This window comes from Triturus cristatus, chromosome 6, assembly GCF_964204655.1.
Source record: "Triturus cristatus chromosome 6, aTriCri1.1, whole genome shotgun sequence".
Lineage (NCBI taxonomy): Eukaryota > Metazoa > Chordata > Amphibia > Caudata > Salamandridae > Triturus > Triturus cristatus.
The window spans coordinates 47,410,180-47,436,414 of NC_140589.1; the positions used below are offsets into that span (position 1 = coordinate 47,410,180).

At 48.0% G+C, this 26,235-nt stretch overlaps 1 protein-coding gene across 1 annotated transcript in view; it reads right to left on the minus strand.

Annotated features, from left to right (window-relative positions):
• Positions 1-26,235, minus strand: part of GLP1R (glucagon like peptide 1 receptor) — a 1,134,570-nt gene that overhangs the window by 31,942 nt on the left and 1,076,393 nt on the right. Inside the window, exon 12 of the mRNA XM_085609494.1 lies at positions 1,827-1,868. Within this exon, the coding sequence (XP_085465620.1) occupies positions 1,827-1,868 (42 nt within the window). The remainder of the gene's footprint in view (positions 1-1,826; positions 1,869-26,235) is intronic.

Sequence of the window (26,235 nt, forward strand, 5' to 3'; positions counted from 1 at the left end):
GTATGAAAATCATTGATAGTCAGAATTATTTCAAATAATTTCACCTCACTTACTTAGGAATCACATTTACTAAACTTGCAATACAATGTTTTGTTAAAGCTGCTAACACCATTGACAAATGGTGGTCATGACTGGTCTCATTACTGGAAAGTATAAAAACATCATTGATGTATACTATGACAAATCTAATCAAACATTTCTGAAGACATCATTAATGAAATTCTGGAAAGCGGCTGTTGCATTACAAAGACCAAAGGACATTACAAAATTCTAAAAGACACTGTTACGTTTTCTATTCTTCACCTTTCCAGGTTCATACCAATTGTTATGCTCCTCTGAGATCTAATTTAGTGTATATCTTTCACTTGGTACATGATTGTGGGGATGAGTGGGAATGGATATATTTATTTTGCAATGTGGAGAGGTGTGGTGCAGTGGCCAGGGCAGCTGACTTCAGAGCACAGGGTTAACGGTTCGATCCCTGGCTCCGGCGGCAGCTCAGCTCAGCACCATGTGACTCTAGGCAATAGCTCACTTAATTTCCCCGACGGCCCCCAGCGCCTTGAGACCCGTAAGGGTGAGTAGTTTGCGCTTTACAAATACGGATATACATTTAAATTTTTTTATTTATTTTGGTCAGCGCACAGTAATCAATAAAGGAGCGCGGTTCTCTATTTGCCTTCGGTACCAAAAATGGCAGAGCTATAGGAAATTTAGATGGACTAATAAAACCATCTGAGGTGGCATGGTGGGCAAAAGAACAATGTACCCAAGGAATACCCCAAGGAACCCCAAGGAATTGCCAGTGGTTAGACTTATCGCAAGCATTCCTCCCACCACCATTTGTCTGTTTTGTGTAACGCCTTAAGTGGCCAAGGGAATGCCCAGACATGGGTTCCGTGCGCACTGTGCCCCTGCAACGAAGCTGCATCCTCGTCTTGTTTTAACCCCAGTCATACCAAGGGGAGTTGGTCATCACTTTTCCTCTCCACTGCCATTGTTTCTACAGATGAATGTTAAGGCACCTTCCTACTATACGCTGTGGCAGGGATTGGTCTTTTGTCACTCATAGATGGGCTCCATAACTTACTCCATTGGTAACTTGAGAATTGGACATGGACCCTGTCACTTCTTCATATACTCTATTTGAGACCTCCTTGGAGGCTTGACACTGCCTTCAGTGAGTGGGGCTCCTGCCGCTCCTGGGTGGACTCCATACAGTACACCCGTGGACCCCTAACAATGCCCCAGTAGGATTTGTACGATGTCAGCTTTTGGAAGCCTCCATCTAGTACTCCCTTGCTAGCTTAACAATAACTTCAGAGACTTCTATGACTCCTGTGTGGACTCCATATAATGTATACCACTGAGGACCCAAATGATGCAGATTAACAGCAGCTTTGCTCATAAAGATGATAGACACCTGCATGGCATCTGTGCCTAGTCTCAATCTGTGTACCACTCCAGGCTGATGCTCCACAACATTTCATATTATCCTGCTTATTCCACACCCTTAAACCTCATGCAACTTATGCATCAGTATGTTCCACCCAGGCCACACCACAACCATCACCCTTTCAAGCAAGCACTCAGGCATACAGGAAGGCAATGCAAACCGCAGCGCCTCACAGCTTCATCAGTGGGTACGAAGCGAAACACAAATTACAGAAAGAGAGTAGCTACTTAACCACTCTGAAAGGGACCCTACAAGGAGTTGGGAAGGGCTACACAAATACCAATGCAATAAAATACAGTGCTGCTAAGAACTACTGACTTTACATCCCAACGTGAAGTTGCTGTGAACCTTTGTACACACGGGATCTTACCTCATTGTTGATGAAACAGTAAAGAATGGCAACCATCAGTCCCTGGAATAAAAAAAAACAAATATTAATTCTTCTCCAGAGCTTTACTGTGAGCTGCAAGGAAAATAAAATGGAAATTGGTAAGAGGCATATATTGGAGCTTGAAGTTTGAGTTTAAAGTAAAACCACTGGTTACATGGATATCTCTTGGCACCCACATCTACCTCGGGGTACGTATTTATGTCTATCTCGGGGTGTTCCCACGTCTGCCTCAGGGCGTGCACCCAAGTTAACCTCAGGGTCTGCAGCCATGTCTACCTCAGGGTCGCCACCCATGTCAACCTCAGGGTCTGCACCCATGTTAGCCTCAGGGTCTGCACCCATGTCTACCTCAGGGTCGCAACCAATGTCAACCTCAGGGTCTCCACCCATGTCTACCTCAGGGTCTCCACCCATGTCTACCTCAGGGTCGCAACCAATGTCAACCTCAGGGTCGCAACCAATGTCAACCTCAGGGTCTGCACCCATGTCTGCCGCAGGGTCTGCACCCATGTCTGCCGCAGGGTCTGCACCCATGTCTGCCGCAGGGTCTGCACCCATGTCTGCCGCAGGGTCTGCACCCATGTCTGCCGCAGGGTCTGCACCCATGTCTGCCGCAGGGTCTGCACCCATGTCTGCCGCAGGGTCTGCACTCATGTCTGCCGCAGGGTCTCCACCCATGTCAACCTCAGGGTATCCACCCATGTCAACCTCAGGGTCTGCACCCAAGACTACCTCAGGTTCTGCACCCATGTCTACCTAGGGGTCTGCACCCATGTGTACCTCAGGATCTGAGTCTGCACCAATGTTTACCTCAGTGTCAGCACCCATGGCTACCTAAGGGTCTGCACCCATGTCTACCTCGGGGTCTGCACCCATGTCTGCCTAGGGGTCTGCATCCATGTCTACCTAGCGGTCTGCACACATGTCTACCTCAGGGTCTGAGTCCGCACCCATGTTTACCTCAGGGCCTGAGTCTACACCCATGTCTATCTCAGGACCTGAGTCTGCACCCATGTCTACCTAAGGGTCTGAGTCTGCACCCATGTTTTCTTCAGGGCCTGAGTCTGCACCCATGTTTACCTCAGGGCCTGAGTCTGCACCCATGTCTACCTCAGGGCCTGAGTCTGCACCCATGTCTACCTCAGGGCCTGAGTCTGCACCCATGTCCACTTCAGGGCCTGAGTCTGCACCCATGTCCACTTCAGGGCCTGAGTCTGCACCCATGTCCACTTCAGGGCCTGAGTCTGCACCCATGTTTACCTCAGTGTCTGCACCCATGTCTACCTCCAGGCCTTTGTGAGGGTCCTAAGTGGGAGGCAAGTATGTAAGAAAATGTTCTTTCTGATGTGAGGGAATCACCTGCTCACCCAGGGGTTAGCTTCATGGGGGCTATTTGGGGTGTTACACCCCCCTAATAAATGTATTCTGTAGTAAATAGTTGTGTACATGTGCTTTAAGTCTGGTATGGTGAGGTGTTTGTCGGATTTCACTTGGTATTTTTATATACACATGCAGATAAACACACACACTCATGTCTCTGTTTTAAAGTTCTTATTTGATCAAATATTGAGGTAAGTAGCCCTCATATTCCACACTCCTCTCCCTCCCTTCTGCTCCTCAAGGCCCCCTTCCTGCTTTGCTTCTCATATAATGTATCTGAAGCTCACCCCAGTCTCACCGACCAAGCTACGCCCCTGAGCTCACCCTCAACACTCCTTCCCTGTTTGGTGGTAAAAAAGCAGTCTTCACAATGGAAAAATCTCAACATAAAGAACATCTCAATAATCTTAAGTAAAAGGACAAAATCAGTCATTTTCCAAAGCAATGTGTTGGAAAGCATGAATCGTGGCTGCTATCGCAATATGGGGCATATAACAAGCCAGGCGATAAAATTATCGCCGCTTTAGCGGCAGAAAACTGCCGGTACAGCGGCGCTAATGGGCTTGATAATATGCTCTATGGAATTCCAATTGAAGCCCATGTTAAATGTGAAGGACGTCTAACATGGCCTTCAATTGGAATTCCATTGAGCATATTATCAAGCCCATTATCGCCGTTTTAGCGGCAGTTTTCTGCCGCTAAAGTGGCGATAATTTTATCGCCTGACTTGTTAATATGCCCCTATGGCCGCAGGCAACGCCAGCGGCGGCTATGATAGGGGCGCAACGGTGCCTAGCTGATAACGGCCCCGATTTTGCTGGGACAGTCCCGGCAAGTTAGAGACTGTCCTGGGTCATTCACTATGCCGGGGCAGTCCCGGCATGCCTATGTTGGCACATAATCGGCAATTCACTTAACTTTGCACGATCTACAGGGAGCTCACTTTAATACGCTAAAATAATGCGTGATATCTGTCCTATGTGTACCCAAAACCTCTGGAGGAGTATTTTCATCAGTCGTCCAGCAGATGGCACTCCTGTATTTGTTTTGAAATGTTATCCACATCTTGCTATATTTTTCTTAATCCTGTTATCACAAGAGCCAAAAGTGAATGTTAAATTATGCTAATTATGTGGCTTGGGTGGAGTGGGCGGAGCTTTGAGGCAGCGGGTGTGGTAAATTTTCAAGCAAGTAATTGATAGATGAACTGCAAACTGTCTCTGGATTATTTTTCAAATGTTGGCAACTATGGGCTTGGTGCTTGTTTCTTGTTGCGCCCCTCCCTCCCATTCCCCAGCCTTCGCACTGGTTACTTCAATGTTGCATGAGTTTCTTGCATTTTAATATTAATGTAGTGCAATGCGTTGCGTTTGTGTCCTTGGATTGTGCCGGACCAGGGCAGGGTCATGACCTGGAAGTGGGTAGGCCAGTTGGCAGAGGCAGAGTCTAGAGTGCAGCAGATATAGTGACTCTGCTGCTACTGCAAGGGAACAAAAGAGACTCACAACGTCTCATTATGGCCGAGCCTAGCAGCAGCGCGCAAGCGCTGCTGGCTCTGCGAGACTGCTGTAGTATAGTATGAGAGAGAAGCCGCGCCCACTCTACTCCCATATTTTTCATTGGCTTGTGTCATTGTCTTTCGTAAATGCTGCCTTGGGATTCGTTAATATGCGTGTTACTAGTCCCTCCTTAGTGAAGCCCTGTCTAAATTTGTATCCTCCCATGGCGACTGGCCCTTTTACTTCAGTTGTTACACGGGACCTGTTCTTTAGTCTGTAAGCACTATTTACTTTATTGAGTTTCTCTTACTGCAGGCCGGACATGCGCTGCTTCAGCTGAAACCGCTTGTGATTTTTTTAAGCAGCATGGCCGCCCTTGTGTTCTTTTTAAGCAGCACAGCCGCCCCCGTAACACGGGTGCCCTCTTTCAATCACTTTAATCCGGCATTATCTCGTGTCTGTTCCAACCCCTCCCCCCTTCATGAATTGGATTTAGAAATGAATAGCTAATGAAGTCATGTGAATTCCAGGTAGCACATAATCGTGTGCTAATGGGCTGAAGCTGACAACAGCACATCTGTGTTACATGTTATGTTGTTATAGAGACTTATGTTATCTGTCATCTGTACTAAAGCCACCTGACGGGTTGTTTTCAAAAGCCTGTTTTATTAACAACACCATCACCAATTCCACCAAGACCACCACCACCAATACCACTACACCACCAATACCACCACCACCAATACCAATACCACCACCAGCAATACCACCACCACCACCAATACCACTAACACCACCACCGCCAATACCACCACCAAAACTATCACCAATACCACCAATACCACCACCACCACCAATTCCAACATCACCACCACTACCAATACCACCAATACCATCCTTCACCTATATTCTCCCTACATTACACTTGTCACAGTTTACAGGAACTGACCTTTTACCTAGATACTACACTGCATTCAGAATGCGGGTTTTCCCTTGTTTGAAATCTCACCCATTATGCATGAGGATTCTTGAAAGCACTGCAGGACTACCATCTCCTGTATAAAATCTAAGTACCAAGTTAATGTCCAACGTCATCCTTAGGCCGACAAAGTAACACAGCAAGGTAGGACCTCTGAGGAGACCTCTGGGGATATATACATCACATCTTGCTAAGATAAGACAGTGGAGACCGAGACTTCCCGGCCGACACACTGATAAGAGACGCTGAGGTTCCTGCATGCAGACACTCCAGCTCGCAGTGGTCTAAAACATCCCATGCGGGGTGTCCAACTCGAGACCAGGACGGGGTCCCACAGTCTCTCACTTCAGGTAATGGGGTTGACTAAACCCTAGAGGGATTCTTGGCTTAACACTTACCTCCATGCTAGGTACACTTAGGTACATCTAGTTAGGGAAGCATTGTAGGAATATGCATCTTTTTATCATGTGTTTTATATACTCGGATGTATTCATGATTATTGTAAGATGGTATACCATCCATTTACCTTTATAGTACTGCTAATCATTTATTTTTATTGTTTACTTTTTTATTTTACAGAGTTTCATATAGCGCGAACTTGACCCGTATCGGGTATCAGAGCCCTTTACATAGCACCAGTTGCATTACATGAGGGCACATTCATTTTGGTGAGGCACGGGGAGATTAAGTGATTTGCCCAGAATCACAGGATGTTCAGCGTCATTGCCAAGACTCAAACCCAGTTCCCCAGATTTGAGGTCGACCTCCCTAGCCATTAGGCCAACTCCTCTCCACATTATTTTTATATTATATATTGCCTCAAGGTTGTTGCAGCTCATCTATTTTACACCAGAATAACAACTGTTCAATAAATTCTCATTGAAAATGCCCAGCCTGTTTATTCTGTGTATTTCTCTGAGACAGACTAAGTAAGCACGAGTGACTGAGCGAAAGGTAGTATATTGTTTTCATGGTCGTGAGGGATCAGGGTTGTCATGTTCGATGGTTGCCAGGAACTATTCTCTCCTTGGTAAGAGGAGATTCTCGTGGCACTGTGAGCTAGTTGGTACAAAAGGTCAACATACCCGGCGGGGGTGATCAGAGTTTGTCTGACACCAATCCTACAGTGTATGTTGTCTAAACAAGCAGATCCTGTATACTTTTTATAAGAACTACACAACACCACCACCACCACCACCAATACCACCAATACCAATACCACCACCACCAGAAATACCACCAATACCACCACCATCACCAATACCACCACCACCAATACCACCACTACCACCACCACCAATACCACCACCAATACCAATACCACCCCCAATACCACCACCACCAATACCACCACCAATACAACCAATACCAATACCACAACCACCACCAATACCACCACCAGCAATACCACCACCACCACCAGCAATACCACCACCAGCAATACCACCACCAATGCCACCAACACCAATACTGCCACCACCACCAATACCACCACCAGCAATACCACCACCAATGCCACCAACACCAATACTGCCACCACCACCAATACCACCACCAATACCAATACCACCACCAATACCAATTCCAATACCACTGCCACCAATACCACCACCACCACCACCAATACCACCACCAATACAACCACTAGCACCAATACCACCACAAATACCACCACCAATACCACCAATACCTCCACCACCACCAATACCAGCACCACCATCAATACCACCACCAATGCCACCAACACCAATACTGCCACCACCACCAATACCACCACCAATACCAATACCACCACCAATACCAATTCCAATACCACTGCCACCAATACCACCACCACCACCAATACCACCACCAATACAACCACTAGCACCAATACCACCACAAATACCACCACCAATACCACCACCACTAATAACTCCAATACCAGCAATACCACCATCACCAATACCAATACCACCACAAATACCACCACCAATACCACCACCACTAATAACTCCAATACCAGCAATACCACCACCACCAATACTAGTATCACAACCACCACCAATACCATTACCACCACCAATACCAAAACCACCATCAATACCACCACCAGCAATACCACCAATGTAACCACCAATAGCACCAAAACCAGCACCAGCAATACCAATACCAATACCACCACCACCAATACCATTACCAATACCACCAATACCACCACCTCCAATACCAATACCTCAACCACCAATACCAATACCACCATCTCAGTGCCTCTCGTTCACTAGTAGTAGCAGGGGCACTGTGCGAGGCTGGAGCTGCAGCCAAACCCATCCCTCCCTCCCTCCCTCCCTCCCTCCATGCCTGCCATAAAGCACAGCCCGACCTGCACCAGGAGGTGAAGCCAGGGCCCTACTATAGCTGGAGTGTTTTTATTAGGCCAAAGAAAGCAATGACATTACGCAATGCCACAATGAAAACTCAAATCACGGAGACTGCAGGAAATAGCCCCCCCCGCCGCTCTTCCTCCTGAGCCGTGACAGTGGACAGAGCAAAAGCTGTTGGAGAGCTTTGTTAGTGTTTATAGCCCGGATCATATGTAACTCTCACTGCACACTTTGTGTCTGTGTAATTTACAACACTTACACATCTTCTTCACTGCACTATTTATGATTACTCCTTTGAAGACGTTGCAGGCCGGTCTCATCCTCCGATATTTACAATCTAACAAGCGGTCGAGAAGGCCCTTTATTGCAATACAATAGGTCTCGCATTTGCGAGAGTTTAAGCTATTAGTATTGTAAATGGCAATGCCTTTTATTTATGTTTTAAATCCCAAAACATAAATAAAAGGCATTGTCATTTACAATGTCAGTATCTCAAACTTGACTGAATGCGAGACCTATTGCATTGCAAATGCTTGTGTATGATATAGATTGTGGTATAACATGCTCACGCCAGGTTAGACTGCGGTGCACGTGGAGTCTATCTTGAATGTCCGCAGAGCTGAGGGCCTTGGGAGGGGAGGAAGGGATGACAGCTGGGCGAGTGTGATAGGAGGGTAAAGGGAAATGTGTCTGTATCCCCAGGAGCTAGGGTCAGTGCTTAATTTGTAAAAAACAAATAAGTGCCTGGGCTCTCGTCAGGAGGCCACTATAGGTTGCACCACACATTGTCTCTGGCAGCGCTGCCAGTGATAGTAACCACACAACTACTATCCATCACACTAGTGTAAGTGTGACAATTCAGTCTATTCTAGGTACCCCAACTATAAGAATGGCTTGGATGGCAGGTAATAGTCATTTTAAATGTATATCGAATTAATAATCACCTGTTGTTGTGGCCACCTCTAAATTAGCTAGACAGCGCCACTGCAATTAAGTGCCCCTGTCGAGCACAGGAAACCACCGGCTCAAATTAAGGACTGGGCTAGGTGGTACAATCATGAAGAGGAGCGTATCACGTGCAGGAGCCAGCAGGGCTGGAGCAGATTCTTTCACTTTGCTTTCGCCAGCTGTATATTGTGCACATATACTGTAGCCTATGCAGGGGTGGAAGTGTAGGGACAGGGTGCTGGGACTGCTGAGTAGTGACCAAGGTGGGGACACCTGCAGCGGTATGGTGGTTAGTGACATGAGGAGCAGTGTATATGTTGCACAGGTGAGCAGTGAGGTGGGGCAGGTGGACTGTGACTGAGGTAGGGTTGTAGCTGTCAGGCTGGTGGGGACAGGAGGACGAGGGGCAGGGGTTCGAAATAGATTGGTAGTGAGATTTTGGCCTAGTGACTAATGTGTGCTTGGGGTTGTAGGGGGCAGGTGACTGGTGAATAAGGAGTGGAGAGAGGTGTGGGGCAAATGGGTAGTGTCTGGAGTGTAGGCAAGGGTGTGGCAGCTACACGGGTGGTAATGAGTGCGGTAGAGATGTATGCGGGGGCATGTAGGAATGTGAGACATGGCTAAGTTAAGGACAGGGGTGTAGGAAGCAGGCAAGTGGAGAATGAGGTGGGACAGAGGTGACGGTGGGTGGCAGTCATCTGAGGTGGGGCAGTGGCATGGGTCAGGCGGGTAGCTTCTGATGTGGGGTGTGGTGGGAAGTGACTTACTGGGTCGAGCGAGGACCTCTGGAATGAGGGCCTGGTGATGATCATTGGAGGGGTTGTGGCAGTCTCAGGACTGGCCTTCTGTCAGTGGAGGGAGCCCTCAGGGTTAACATATGGCAGAGGAGAGTGATGGCACTGGACCGCTTCCAAACCCTATCACTTCACCAGTCCCTGTCACTGCCCCCAACGCCAGCCACACTCCACATGCATCCCATGGGCACTTTACTGTCAATTTCCCTGCCACACCTGGTCCCTGCTACCCTTCTCATCCCTGTTGTCTTCTCATCTCTGTTACACTCTCGCTCCCTATCACACTACACATCCCATCACCACCTGTCACCAAACACAGTCACATTCCTGCCACCCTCCACTTCACTGTCAAGATACAAATCTATGACACTCTCCCTGTCAGTCGTACTCCCATTTCCTAGCAGCCTTCCCATCACTCCATCACTCCATCCTCCTCATCCCTTTCACTGTCCCCATCGCTGCCACACCTCCAGTCTCAGTCCTACTCCTACCTATCACCCGCCTCATCCCTGTCCCACTTCCAGTCCCTCTCACCGACCCCATCCCTGCCTTAGTTCCACTCGCTATCTCACCCGCTCAATCCCTGTCGCAGTTCCAGTACCTGTCACCGTCCAGCTCCCTGTCACCCGCCCATCCCTGTCACAGTTCCGCTCCCTGTCACCTTCCCATCCCTGTCACAGTTCCAGTTCCAGTTCCTGTCACAGTTCCACTCCATCTCACAATTCCAGTCCATGTCACCCTCTCCTTCTCTGTCACAGTTCCACTCCCTGGCACAGTTTCAGTCCATGTCACACTCCCCATGCCTGTCACAGTTCCAGCCCCTGTCACCAGTCCATCCCTGTCACAGTTCCTGTCCCTTGTTACCCTCCCCATCCCTGTCACAGGTCAAGTCCTTGTCTCCCGCCCATCCCTGTCACAGTTCCAGTCCCTGTCACCCTCCTCATCCCTGTCAGTTCTAGTCCCTGTCACCCGCCCCACCCCTGTCACAGTTCCAGCCCCTGTCAATCTTCCTGTCACAGTTCCAGTCCCAGTCAACCTCCCCATCCCTGTCAGTTCCAGTCCCAGTCACCCTCCCCATCCCTGTCACAGTTCCAGTCCCTGTCACCCTCCTCATCCCTGTCAGTTCTAGTCCCTGTCACCCTCCCCATCCCTGTCACATTCCAGTCCCTGTAACCCTCCTCATCCCTGTCAGTTCCAGTCCCTGTCACCCTCCCCATCCCTGTCACATTCCAGTCCCTGTAACCCTCCTCATCCCTGTCAGTTCTAGTCCCTGTCACCCGCCCCAACCCTGTCCCAGTTCCAGCCCCTGTCAATCTCCCTGTCACAGTTCCAGTCCCTGTCACCCTCCTCATCCCTGTCAGTTCTAGTCCCTGTCACCCTCCCCATCCCTGTCAGTTCCAGTCCCTGTCACCCGCCCCATCCTTGTCACATTCCAGTCCCTGTCACACCCCTGACTCCATCAGTGACCCCTATCATCTTCAACCAGGTGCTAGATATTTTGGGACATCTCTATCTTCGCGAGGTGCACCCCTGGCATACCCTGGCATATTCCTACTGTATTGTAGTCAGTTATAGTGACATTGCGCAGATAAATACACGGCTGTGCCACAGTTTTCAAAGTGTCCCTGGAGCGACTGAACCCCGCACACCCATGGAGAGGGTCGGGCCTGCTTGGCACACACTGAAGGCAGCAGTGGCTCCTCTGCTATGGTGGAAGAGAGTCGCGCCCCCCTGGCAGCAGCTGCGGCAGCTGCAAAACTTGAAAAATAAAATGATAATAAAGCAAGTTTTATATCGTTTCATTTTTCTTCATGCCATGGAGTCTGGGGGGTTGGAAGGGGGAGCATGGGATTGACAGGCACGAGGGGTGGGGGTAGGTGCACTGTTCTCAGTGCGCATGACGGTTTGGTCAGCCTTAAACGGCCAGCCAAACCTCACTGAAGCTCTCTCCAATACGAGCTCCGTTACTGGGTTGAAGAGAGCAGGCACAGGCTCCTAGTCTCCCGGGAGCACAAACTGAGGACGCTCAGGCCAATGATGAAGATGCTCTCATGCGGTGAGAGCAGGGACAGGATTGGCTGCAGGGTAATCTGGGAGTCTGTGCCTGCAGTGCAGCCAGAAGAGCGGTGATGCAGTGGGATTGAGGTAAAAAAAAAAAAAACTTTTTGTTTTGTCCCTGTTAGAATTGGGGTCTCTAGTTGGCAGAGGTAGGCACCTTTGACCAAATAGGGAGCCTTGCTTCTAAATCAGGGTAATTGGATTACCCCTGCTCACCCCCTTGGTAGCTTGGTACGAGCAGACAGGCTTATCTCAGAGGCAGTGTGTTAAGCATTTGTGAACACATACAGTAATACAGTGAAAACACTATAGATGGACACCACACTGGTTTTTATAAAAAATATGTATTCTTTATATAGACTTAACACAAGACCACAAACAACAAAAATCCACAATACTGTACTCAAAATAGACTTAAAGATGGTAGAAGTAACTTAGTTCAAGTTGATGATAATTACGACACGTTTCTCACAAAAGTACCTGGGTGCGTAACTCAAAACAAACAAAAGGTTCGCAGAGAGGGTGATGCGTTGGTTCCTTGCTTCAGGGGAGGCAATGCATCGCTCCTCAATGCTTGCGCAGAGTAGGGGATGCGTCTTGTTCCTTACCGGAGAGGAGGTGTTACGTTGATTCTCGTACTGCGTTCCGGTTATGATGCGGAAAGATGGCGCCTCGATGTGATACGACAATCCGGTGCGATGCGATAAGATGGCGCCCCTGATGCGATGACGTGAAGACAATGCGTGCACGCCAGGCGGCCATGCGGCGAACTCTGTAACTTTGTATCCATGACAGGCCCTGCAACACGCATTTCCGGTGATGCGACAGCGACCCTCGTGGCGGTGACACGCTTCTCTGGTGATGCGTCGGTAAACAGCTGCGACAAAGGCACACTACTCTGGTGATGCGGTTGCGACTTCTGCTGCATCGACACACTTCTCCGGCGATGCGACGGCAACAGCTGTGTCTGCGACACGCTTCTTCTCGTTGAGTCGCGCTTCCAGCTCCCAGCGTCACGCAGGCTTCTGCAGACAGAATTCCCAGTGAGGGAAGCTGGTGGTGAAGTCTGTTGTACCTGAGCCTTCAGGAGGAGGAAAGCACAAGTTCAAGCCCTTGGAGAAATATTCTGCAAGATGATGAAAGTTCTTTAAAAGTTCCTTCTCCTTTCCTTGGCAATGAAGACAGCACTGCAGGCCAACCCAGCAACACAGCACACTGGCAAGGGGCTGTCCAAACTCCTGCAGCTTCCTTGGTTCTTCTCCTTGGCAAAGGTTTGTCTTGTTGTTCCAGAAGTGATCTAAAGTCCTGGGGTCTGGGCCCCAATATTTATACTGCAGAATCCTTTGTCCTCTGAAGGCAGAGGGTCCTGTACCTAGTTCAAACCAGTTCTAGGTGCATTCTGCCAGTGTACACCTTCTCCCTTTGTCAGTGTGGGCCAGGGCCCTCAGACACACCACAGGAGGTGGAGCCAGCATTGTGGAAGGCAGGCACAGCCCTATTCAGACCCAGGTGCTACTCCTCCTACCACTCTACATGCAGATAGGTCTATTCAGCCCTGTGCTGACTCCCCCTGTCTCCTGGAGTCTCCCCAGACCCTATCACTCACAAACCAGACATACACAAGCTAGCAGAGGCAGGCTGGATGGTTAGGTAAGAAAATACCTACTTTCTAAAAGTGGTATTTTCAAACACAGAATGTTAAAACCAACTTCACTAAAAGATGTATTTTATCATTCTGAGTTCAGGCATACTAAACTCGAATTCCTACCATGTTGCTTGGGTCAGATAGGATTATAAGATGTTATAATCAAACTGCCCATTCTGGCCCATGGGAACAGGTAGCCGTACAATAGTGAAAAACGAAAATGGCTGTAATTCACTATCAGGACATACCACACACATCAGGGCATGCCCTACATTTTACATACAATGCACCCTGCCCTTGGGCCTACATTAGGGGTGTCTGATAAGTAGAAAAGGGAAGGTTTAGGGACTGGTAAGTGGGTGCACTTACCAAGTCAACATGGCAGTACTAGACTGCACACAGGCTCTGCAATGGCAGACCTGAGACACACTTTACAGACTGCTTCTATGCGTGGCACAATCAGTGTTGTAAGCCCACCAGCAGCATTTGATTTACAGGCCATGGGCACACATGGTGCACTATACTAAGGTCTGACAAGTAAATCAAATTAGCCAATCATGGAGTCACTACTCAATACATCAATTTAACATAGGGAGCACTTGCACTGTGGCACTGTATAGCAGTGGCACAGTGCCCAAAGCATCTAAACCAGCAAAACATATAAAAAACAGAGGAAGCAATCAGTAAAAAATGGAAGAGAGACACGCCAATGGTACCATGTCTAACAGTCCTCCTCCTCCCCCTGCCACTTTGCTCTGACACCGGCCGTGACTGACTGAAGGTATTGGACTGTCTCATGAGCCCTCCTTCAGAAACAACCAAACCAATCACCTGGTTTTGCTAACTCACATCACTGCCCCTGGGTATTACACCAGATGCAGCAGCACTGACTGTGGTATCTCTCACCTCCTCCACCCCAGGGGAAGGGGTGATGTTCACTCCTTTGTTTTGGCCGGCTGAGCATGGGTGGTCTACTGGCATCTGCAGGGACTTTTCCTTTGGCCCACCTGGATCACCTGGGCCACAGTAACCAGTGAGCACGTGCCCTATTGATGGAGAGAGTCCTGACTACATTACAACTAACTAGGGGACATATTAACAAAAAAATGTCAGAGCACAAATTTAGCAGTGCTGCGCTCTGACATTTTGAAAATGCAGGGCAGCTCCGTATTCACAAGAATATGGTGCACCTCTGTGTTTTCCCTGGTGCTGGCGCAAAAAAAGGTGACTAGTGACAGCGCAGGCACCCTGCCGCCATGTTGCAAGGTTGCCTTCACCGCGTGGACGATTGTTTATGTGCAGGATGGAACACATTCCCACACATAAACAATCAATAATGGCGTTTTGCTCTTTCTAGGTGTGCTGCAGAATGCAGCACACCTAGAGAGAGTGAAACGCCACTCCAAAGTGGAGTGCAATGGGTGGTGCTGTGGGCGTTCCACCGCAACACCTGTGAGAAGTTGGCCTGGTATATGCTGTCCACTAATTAAAGTGGGCACCTTGTACCAGTCCAATTGACCCTTATATTAATTAGGTCAAAGATAACCTTTATTGAAAGCTTTCCTAGTGGTAGCTGTGGAGAGCAGCCTTCAAGCTAAGTCTTGAAGAAATGTTAAGCACCTTGTTTTACCAGAATGCCACCTCATAGTATTGCTTAAATGAAAGGGAAACCACACAGTAGTTATAAATATATGCATTTATTATCTATAACACTCTCTAGTATCCTCTACACGAGGACAGAACACAAATCAATAATACAGTTGCAAAGAATCAAGCGTAAGTAGCACAATACACAGTGGGCTCCAGGGGGAGACCAAACCATATAATAAATAATAGGTATAAGAACCACGACTTGGGACTAGACTTAGTCTAGGAGGTGTAGAATTGATGGGACCCCAAGGAACCACCCAAGGTGAGTGAATAGGGACCCCAAGGAGGACGGGTGCAGAGTGCTCTGTACAATTAAATGGGAAAATCATGGTTGGAAAATCAGAAATTAAGGACCCTTCGAGGCAGATTACGAAGACAACCCTTGGAACTTAAGAGTTTGAAGAGCCCGTGGATACCTTTCTACCAGCGTTACCTATCCCAGAGAAGCTGGGTGCATAGGCACGAAGTGGCGTCGGAAACCTTCGTCGTATTCTATGGACCAAGTAATGCTGCTGCCGGAAGTATGAAAAGTGTCCGGTGGAATCCAAACATGGATCCTAGAGGAGAAGAACCTGAAAGCAGAGGGGACAGAGTCTGGGTCACGTTGGAGTGACCAGGGGCTCGGTAGACAAATGCCCACTGATGTCGGGTGCTTCAGGTGTGTTGACGGTGATTTTGACTCTTCAGCTGCGAGGACCTGGAGACGTCTAGAATGACCAGGAGCCGGAGGCGAGCGGACCCACGAAGGATGTCGAGTGCTGAGGGGCTAGTGTCCGGCGGGAGCACCAACAAGCCTTAGCAGCAGCAAAGAACGTAGATGGTCAAATCAGGTGTCGTACTGGCCCAGCAAAGACTAGGGGACTCACCACAGCAATGGGAGTCAGGGCAGGCCTGGAGCAACTAGAGGAGCCCAAAGAAAGCAAAGTTGACCCTCAAGTGGACCCACAGGCCGAAAGCACAGGAGTCTCAAGAGGACCTCTGGCAGTTTCCCAGGGTACCACCTAGCAGGGCACAGAGTGCAAGGATGCCGGAGTCCTTCTCAGAAAAGATGTGCTGGGGTCACGGCAATAAATGGCCCAATGCACGGAATTGTTGCACGACAACAAGCATGTGCAGCTGCAAATGTACTAGGTGCACAGGAGTAAGGGTATACGGTCCCCACAAGGGGTATCCGCTTCAAACTCAGTAAGAGGGCAGCTCAATCTAGGAGACCTTCAGTAACCCACCTCCTGTGTTGCTTGAGACTTCGGAGTCTGCAGGCGCTCTGGAGCAGCAAACTGGTCAGATCCATACGGTGACTGCATTTGCAGAGGAGTGACTTCTTCACCCCAAGGGAGATTCTCTTGTTGTCTTGGAGGTCCACAGGGTTCAGCGCGGACCCTGCATGGATCACGGACAGTGGCGAGACTGGAGACGGCAAGGGAAGATGAAGTCGAGACCAAGGGAGGTCTAGCAAAGTCCAGGGTGTCTAGACGGCCAAAGTGTAGTGGTATCTTCTTGCAGAATCTTGTCCACGTAAAATCTAATGTCCTGTAGCCAGGTAACCCATTTTATACCCACGGGAAAGGTTTGGACAGATTCTAGGGACCCTCCTAGGGGAGGGACAGGACAGAGGGTTGGCTACACCCATGTCCTTTGTCCAGTTTCACGCCAGAGCAGAAGCAAATGGCTCCCAGAACTGGTTTGAGCTGGACAATGCACAGGGACACCAAATGTGCCCCTCATGCAGACTTTCTGGCACGGAGATCGTGCACCCACCCAGTTCCAATACATTAAATGCTGTCTGGGAGGTGGTCACACCTCCCTGTGACAGGATACCTATTGTCCAACCTTCCTCTGCGTGAGCTTGGCTCAGCAGCAGGAGGGCAGACGTGTGTCTGTGGCTGGCAGCATCCATTTTGTGCTGTAAGGCTCGAGAAAGTTGGTACCGGTAGACTTAGGCACCCCCAAAACCTTGGTTCTGAGGGGAGGAATCATACCTCCCACATCGTGTGGAGGTATGATTCCAATGTGTTTGATACCAAACGCAACATACTTTGTTGCAGTCATTTTCGAGATAGCATTTACCGCGAGGTTATAATGTACCTCTACCTATATGTCTGGCAGTATCACATACAGCCCGGGAGAATGGTCTCCGAAGACTGCAGAGGGGCCCTGCTCATGCAGGAACACCCTCTCATGTAAAACCCAGCACCATGCCTTCAGGATTGTTAAGGCCTGCTAGAGGGGTGACTTATAAGGTTTTAAGTGTAGTGATATATATAGATATAGTGAACCTATATCTCTCGTAAGTGGTGCAAGCATCAGCGTACACAGGCTGCAGTAGCAGAACCGAGGTTCCATTTTGCATGGCCTCTCAGGGGTGGCATAATACATGCTTCAGCCCATGGGAGGCCTCTGGGGTACCTATGCCCTGGGTACATGTGTACCATATACTAGGGATTGATAAGGATACCCCAGTATCCAATCTGGAGTTGTACCAAGCTACATTCCTATCAATGTAAGGGAGAAAGCAGATAGGCGGGGGTCCTGAATAGCAGGATCCCAGCCAGACTAGTCAAAACAGTGGGAGCAAAAAGCAAAAAGTGGGGGTAACCATAAGAAGCAGATCCTACTTTCCTACAACAGCCATTTCTTTTTTACGCTCCCCCAGATTTACAAGGATGTGTAAATCTGCTTAAGTGCAAACAACTAACGCCATGCAAAAGCAGACGTTAGATTGGTGCAACGAGGAGAAATACTTTCTATGTGTGCTGCAGAAAGAGCATATCGCCTTTAAAGATTATTTATGTGCAGGAAGGTGTCCCTTCCTGCACATAAACAATAATTCCCTGCACCACAGACGGGTTCCCGTGTTTCAGGAATTCATCTCTGCATCCTTGAACTATGGCACAAGGGTGTCTGTGTTGGCACTAGGCAGCTATATTCAGAGCAAGGGAAAACACAGGCGCGCCGTATTCTTGTGAATACAGTGCATCCCCGTGTTCTTGAAATGATGCAGGGCTGTGCTGCAAAATTTGCTGCAGTGTTGCGCTGCACCGTTTCCTTTTGAAAATAACCCTGAGTGTGGCTTGGAAGATAACAGCCCCTTCCACAAGCCTCAATGACAGGAGACGTCCTGGGTATCACTGCACCCCCTGGAAGACCTGGGCCTGTGGCGTCTTTTGATCATATCTTTAAATATTAGACTGGATTTACAGAACTACAGACTAAAGTACAGGAAGCAATTCTTGATGGATACATAAGTCATACACATACCAGTACTCAAATAAATATGTAGTTTCCAGTGAAGAATGATATATTTACCCTTCTGTTTCATGAAAATTGAGACAGATGCACCTGTTTTTCGCATCAGAGAAAATGCTTCCCTTATTTAGAATCCCCACTCCCTCTCCCTCTCTCCCACACACCCCCGGCCTCTCGATACTCCATTAGTTTGAAGTGTTTGTCTTCCATTTCTTACTTGGTAACAAAGTTACTTCTGTCTTTGAAAACTGCTGGTGAATATCCAGAAGTGTGTAGCTGATGGGCCTTCACCAGGTTTCACCAGGAACCAACAAGGGACACTCACAAATATTGGAAATCACACTAGGATGGCAGATACCAATTGTGAGGGATAATTGAGGTCATCAAACAATGAGGAATTGGGAACTAAGGGGCAGATTTACAAGAAGCTGATGCATATGTAGAGATGCGTCAGTTGCCCTGCTCCTGCGTGGAAACCTTTGTGCCACCATAGATGCACCGTATTTACAATACGGCGCACCATGGCTCAAGGATTGACAGATACGTCCGAAATTCTGACGCATCTGTTGGCACAAAAGTCAAGCATTGCTGGAGTTGTGTCACAAGCCCGACGCAACTCCAGCAATTCATGGGCAGGTCTATACTTATTGTGCTGCGTCACTCCTTACGCCTGTTCCAAACAGACATGAGGTTTTGATACAGTGGCGTCCTAGAAGTGGCGCAGTGAAATCTTGTAGGTTTCACTGCGTCACTTCCGCAAGGCTTTCCTGCTTGGGAATGCCTACCCTGCATACATTATCCCTGACGCAGGTATAATGTGGGGTAGGGCTTTACAAGGTGAGGCATCTCCCTAGATGCATCACGTTGTAAATGGGACGCAATGTGGCGCATTGTTTACGCCGCCGCTGCGTCACAAAAAGTGATGCAACGGTGGCACAAAAGTGACGCAAGGGGCTTGTAAATATGCCCCTAAACATTTATAAGTTCAAAGGACTTCTAAACTGTGGTATTTATGTGGTAGGAGTGAAACAAAACCGATTGAGGCCATGTAGGCAAAGCAGCAAAAATATCACAAGAAAGTACAAAAAGTAGATAAATAGAGGTTCCATGGTAAGTGAATTTCTCACAGGAATTGTAATATCAAGTGAGCTTGGAAAGCCATTGCAAAGAGTTTTTGGCTAGTTTTGCAGCCGATGCAAACAGTAGCTACCCCCTGCTGCAGTGCATTGATGTCTGAGTACTGGATGGGAGACTGCGCTGCAGTGGCCCAGAGCACAGAGATGATGCTGTGCAGGTGCAGCGATGCCATCCAAACCACCCACAGAGCGCAGCGCAACGCAGCGCAACGCAGCGCAACGCAGAATGGCGCAAAAGAGGGTCTAGAATGGAGAGCAACACGGCACTTCATCTGTTTGCAGCTTCCAGGCTTGTTAGTTTTTCCAGCCTCTCATAGCACTGTCTCAATGTATGAACTACAGGCAAGTAGCATGTATGTTGTGGTTACCGCCGCCTCGATCGACACTGTTGTTCTTTGTATATAGGTCGCAAGAGCATGTGATGTGCCCACCTGTGGCCCACAACGTGATGTCAAATAAAATCTGCTCATATGCATGGACGTCAACTAGGGGTCGCAGCTGAGACCCCTGGCTTGTCCCTTGTGACCCCGGGACTGCCTTTGCGACCCCAGATCGTAGAGGTGACGAAATCAGTGCCAGGAACACAGTGGCAGTTCATCCTTATGGGCATCGGTTGGGGCTCCACTCTTTATGTTTTCTCTCATTTTTTATGACACTAAAAGTGATTAATGTGGAGTACAATTCAGTAGCGGCTGCTACCGGACGCGGGGGGGGGGGGGGGGGGGGGATGAGGGTATTTGAATGAAAAAAATGACTTACCTGGAGCGGCCGGTCTCCCCCTCTCCTCCGTCCTCTTCCATCTTCCTTATTCCTGTCTCCAGTCCCGGCTGGCAGCAGGAAGCACCTGGGCACACAGGCTGCCCAGAGCCAATCACAGCACTGCAATGTGTTTGGTCGGGGTGCCGTGATTCGGCACTCAGACGGGGACAGAGAGTCTGTGCATGTTCTTCACCAGGCTGTGTGATGCCGCCTAGTGGGAATCATGCAAAATGCGCAGGACTGTTTGGCCAGGCCAGGAGGGCTGACCAGGCAGTCATGCCCACTTAGTGAGTGCAAACCACTCCGCCCCCTGCTCTGCCAGCCCGCACCAACACTGACTGCAAGAGGAAAAATAAAATGCCGCCACTAGTACAATAAGCTAGAAAATGAGCTTCCCTAGCAAAACAAATATTTTTAAATTAATGTTGAGTGCGTGCTTGTGGACGAGTGTATGTTTACCTGAGAGTAAGTCTGAACGTGTGTATGTGTAAGCATGTGTAGCTGAGAGAAACTGAAGGTCAAAAGGCGTGTGATGTCACTTCCGCTACCCCAGGCATGATGGTGAATTGACGTTGATGCTCACACACGAATCGGAGTCTAAAACAATGAATCTATGAGAACACGGATTCAACCAGCCAGGGGGTCCCCCATCAACATTTAGGGGAGTAAGATCAAATATATACCCCACTGCCCAGGTGTTGAGTACTAATCGCATGTTTAATTCCTACAACGAACACAAACAGGTGCCGAGCCTGCGGTCATGAACGATGGATTAAACCCAGATCCCTGTGACTGGGGGTGAATGTTTGCATCGTCCAGCGTTCCGTCCGTCAATTGTTCCTTTTGCTTTTAGCCTGAGATCATGGCCACCAGAAGGATGGGCTTCACACAGCAGCAGAAGTCTGAAGAGTTTGGGCGGAGGAAGTTCATCTTCATGTTCATGTTGTGGGAGCAAGATGCACAAGTGGCTTCACTTCAGAGATGGGCACTTCCTGTTGACAGTGTTGACTTCAGCAAAACCACTGGATGGAGTAGGTAACAGTTACACTAACGTCAGATAAGACGGTTTAGGTTTTCACAGGTATCCCAGGGTGTGGAAATGTGCACTACCTTGCCACACTGTGCCTGGAATGGTCACTAGCCATGCCACAGTCTGGTAGTATGGCTTGTGGCTGTGCAGGACTGCTTCAGCATTGTAGTACATGCCTGAAAATAGTGTCCCTTTAACAACCCATTGCAGTGACATGGAGTTGTCATGGGTTTCCATTTCCAAGTGTGCTACAACTGCAGCACAAACCTTTACCCATAATCAGACTTTCGTGGGTGGGCACATGTGTGCACAAGTGCAGTTGTGCAATGGGAGTCCTCCTTATGTGCATTATGCAGGGCACCATCAAGATAAGGGTCACTCCCTAGGTATGGTACTATATGACCTATGTGTAACTGCAGTAAATCTCACTTATGCGCTGGGAGACTTAGCTCACCTCTGATAGTGAGGCCAGGGTCAAGCAGCCTGAAGTGGCTAATGGACCCTACTGGTGCGCCTCAACAAGGGGCTGCCATTGGAGAGCGCACAATCTTTGTGGGCGTCCCTTTCTCCTGGACAAGGTGCAGGTACAAAAGACAATGTAAAGGGAGTGCCAGTGAGTAATGCAATGTGCTTTGACGCGTGTGTGAGCATTGAATTAAAAGTAGCAAAACACGAGCAAACACAAGGAAGAGACAGCGAGTAAAAGGGAATCAAAAAGACTCAGTGGAACAAGTACACAGAACTTTATTGATTGTCTCTTTTTATACTGCATCGAATACCCCAAAGAGAGTTGCAGCAGCGGGCACTAGATACACTTCAAAAAGAAGGAAGCCGATTACTGTTAAAAAGCCAGGTCTGGGTCTGCTTACAAACGTAGGAGATATTCCTTGTCCCTGAAGAGAATAGGGCTTTGAACATGTATCATCTCCTGGCAGGAAGCTAGTGACGCGTCTCCCTTCTCTTGGCAGGAAGCGAGTGACGCGTCTTACAATGGCAGACACCGAGCAGGAGCAGAAGTCCACCAGGAGGATCCTGGACTATCCTGAGCCTTGAAAGACCCTGGTTTGGTGACCAGATGAAGAGTATTCTTCCAGCTGGTGCTTTGATATCTGGATGGCACCGTCTCAAATATCAGACGCAGTATAAGAAGCCCCTCCTGGACTTGATGTTTAGATGCAGAAAATCTCCCCCCCCTTACTCTAATACAATCCGCAATAAAAGAAAATGTTACAAAATATACATATTTGATAAAAATCAGTGAGACATTCAGCAAAACAAATATGTTTGGGCAGATTTTATAAAATCACTCCTTAATGGCTGAGAAATCTTTGTTTGTTAAAATGTTTAGTGGCTGCAGCAAAGTCTTTCACTAGCCTACACAGGGCCCAAGAAATATCGCAATTCAAACAGAAATGTATCGCTCGCCGGTTTGTACGAATTCCCCACTTTAAAAACAGGCATTGGCAATGCCAATACGTCTGTTGTTGGCCTCCAGAGTTTTGGCCATGCCAATGTTTGTTCTGTTTTTCACAGTTTTTTTAACAAAAACTTTATTGACGCTGCTGAGCCCTCATGAATCTAAAAAAACTTTGTCTAAAACAAAAATATGTTTTGGGTCTCAAAAAGCCTGCATTGCCAAAGTATGCTCTGGAACTACTTTTTGTGTGGAAGCACACCATGTGAAAGAACAGAATGCCATCAGCCACTGAAGTTAGCAGATGTCTCTGGAGGCCTGACCCACAGCCCACGCTGTGTGCTGTAGTGAAGAAAAATGGAAACGATGCAGCTCAATGAAAGAAGCGGGCTCACTGAAAGCCAGTATAAGTAAATATATAATACATATATATATTTTTAAATATGAAGGTTGTTGCGAACGCTAGACCTAAAACAAGGTTTTAACCGAGGCCGTTTTTCCTTCTCCAAGGGCTTACAGCTACAGAGAATATTCAAAGAGTCTCTTTTACAGTTAGCCATCATCTCTTTTCGAGTTTGTCCATCTGTGTGTGAAACTGTAGCTCTTAAACTATGTAATAGAAATTTGCAAAGAAAACAGGTGTTATTCCAAGTCCAGTTGACGGCTTATAGTTTCCTCCAGTTAATCTCTTAGCACCCCTGCCTCTTACACAGAGTACATGTCACACAGATCTGCTCTTTCCGAATTCAGTCCAATCCTATAGTCTCAACTTTATTAGCAACTGATTCATTCTTCTTTTCGGTTTTAGCCCAGACAGGTTTCACTTCCGCCTGTGACAGCATCTAAGTATCCAGGTCAAGGGTCAGACACATCACATCTGTTATGTGGTCTGTAGCATCTAAGTATCCAGGTCAAGGGTCAGACACATCACATCTGTTCTGTGGTCTGTAGCATCTAAGAATCCAGGTCAAGGGTTAGACACATCACATCTGTTCTGTGGTCGGTAGCATCTAAGTATCCAGGTCAAGGGTTAGAAACATCACATCTGTTCTGTGGTCTGTGGCATCTAAGTATCCAGGTCAAGGGTCAGACACATCACATCTGGTCTGTGGTCTGTAGCATCTAAGTGTCCAGGTCAAGGGTCAGACACATCACATCTGTTGTGTGGTCTGTAGCATCTAAGTATCCAGGTCAAGGGTCAGACACATCACATCTGTTCTGTGGTCTGTAGCATCTAAGTATCCAGGTCAAGGGTCAGACACATCACATCTGTTATGTGGTCTGTAGCTTCTAAGTATCCAGGTCAAGGGTCAGACACATCACATCTGTTATGTGGTCTGTAGCTTCTAAGTATCCAGGTCAAGGGTCAGACACATCACGTCTGTTATGTGGTCTGTAGCTTCTAAGTATCCAGGTCAAGGGTCAGACACATCACGTCTGTTCTGTGGTCTGTAGCATCTAACTATCCAGGTCAAGGGTCAGACACATCACGTCTGTTCTGTGGTCTGTAGCTTCTAAGTATCCTGGTCAAGGGTCAGACACATCACGTCTGTTGTGTGGTCTGTAGCATCTAAGTATCCAGGTCAAGGGTCAGACACATCACGTCTGTTATGTGGTCTGTAGCATCTAAGTATCCAGGTCAAGGGTCAAGTATCCAGGTCAAGGGTCAGACACATCACATCTGTTATGTGGTCTGTAGCTTCTAAGTATCCAGGTCAAGGGTCAGACACATCACATCTGTTATGTAGTCTACAGCTTCTAAGTATCCAGGTCAAGGGTTAGACACATCACATCTGTTCTGTGTCTGTAGTGGTCTGTAGCATCTAAGTATCCAGGTCAAGGGTCAGACACATCACATCTGTTATGTGGTCTGTAGCATCTAAGTATGCAGGTCAAGGGTCAGACACATCACATCTGTTCTGTGGTCTGTAGCATCTAAGTATCCAGGTCAAGGGTCAGACACATCACATCTGTTCTGTGGTCTGTAGCATCTAAGTATCCAGGTCAAGGGTCAGACACATCACATCTGTTCTGTGGTCTGTAGCATCTAAGTATCCAGGTCAAGGGTCAGACACATCACATCTGTTATGTGGTCTGTAGCATCTAAGTATCCAGGTCAAGGGTCAGACACATCACATCTGTTATGTGGTCTGTAGCATCTAAGTATGCAGGTCAAGGGTCAGGCACATCACATCTGTTCTGTGGTCTGTAGCATCTAAGTATTCAGGTCAAGGGTCAGACACATCACATCTGTTCTGTGGTCTGTAGCATCTAAGTATCCAGGTCAAGGGTCAGACACATCACATCTGTTCTGTGGTCTGTAGCATCTAAGTATCCAGGTCAAGGGTCAGACACATCACATCTGTTCTGTGGTCTGTAGCTTCTAAGTATTAAGGTCAAGGGTCAGACACATCACATCTGTTATGTGGTCTGTAGCATCTAAGTATCCAGGTCAAGGGTCAAGTATCCAGGTCAAGGGTCAGACACATCACATCTGTTATGTGGTCTGTAGCTTCTAAGTATCCAGGTCAAGGGTCAGACACATCACATCTGTTATGTGGTCTACAGCTTCTAAGTATCCAGGTCAAGGGTCAGACACATCACATCTGTGATGTGGTCTGTAGCTTCTACGTATCCAGGTCAAGGGTCAGACACATCACATCTGTTATGTGGTCTGTAGCATCTAAGTATCCAGGTCAAGGGTCAGACACATTTCTTCTGTTATGTGGTCTGTAGCATCTAAGTATCCAGATCAAGGGTCAGGGACATCACATCTGTTATGTGGTCTGTAGCATCTAAGTATCCAGGTCAAGGGTCAGACACATCACATCTGTTATGTGGTCTGTAGCATCTAAGTATCCAGGTCAAGGGTCAGACACATCACATCTGTTATGTGGTCTGTAGCATCTAAGTATCCAGGTCAAGGGTCAGACACATCACATCTGTTATGTGGTCTGTAGCATCTAAGTATCCAGGTCAAGGGTCAGACACATCACATCTGTTATGTGGTCTGTAGCATCTAAGTATCCAGGTCAAGGGTCAGACACATCACATCTGTTATGTGGTCTGTAGCATCTAAGTATGCAGGTCAAGGGTCAGGCACATCACATCTGTTCTGTGGTCTGTAGCATCTAAGTATCCAGGTCAAGGGTTAGACACATCACATCTGTTCTGTGGTCTGTAGCATTTATTTATCCAGGTCAAGGGTCAGACACATCAGATATGTTCTGTGGTCTGTAGCATCTAAGTATCCAGGTCAAGGGTTAGACACATCAGATGTGTTCTGTAGTCTGTAGCATCTAAGTATCCAGGTCAAGGGGTAGACACATCAGATCGGTTGTGTAGTCTGTAGCATCTAAGTATCCAGGTCAAGGGTCAGACACATCAGATCTGTTGTGTTGTCTGTAGCTCCAAGCAAGATGTTTAAGAGAGCCAGCAGCCCATTGAAGATGAAGCAACGTTGTCTAGAAGAAGCCATGGTCACCAA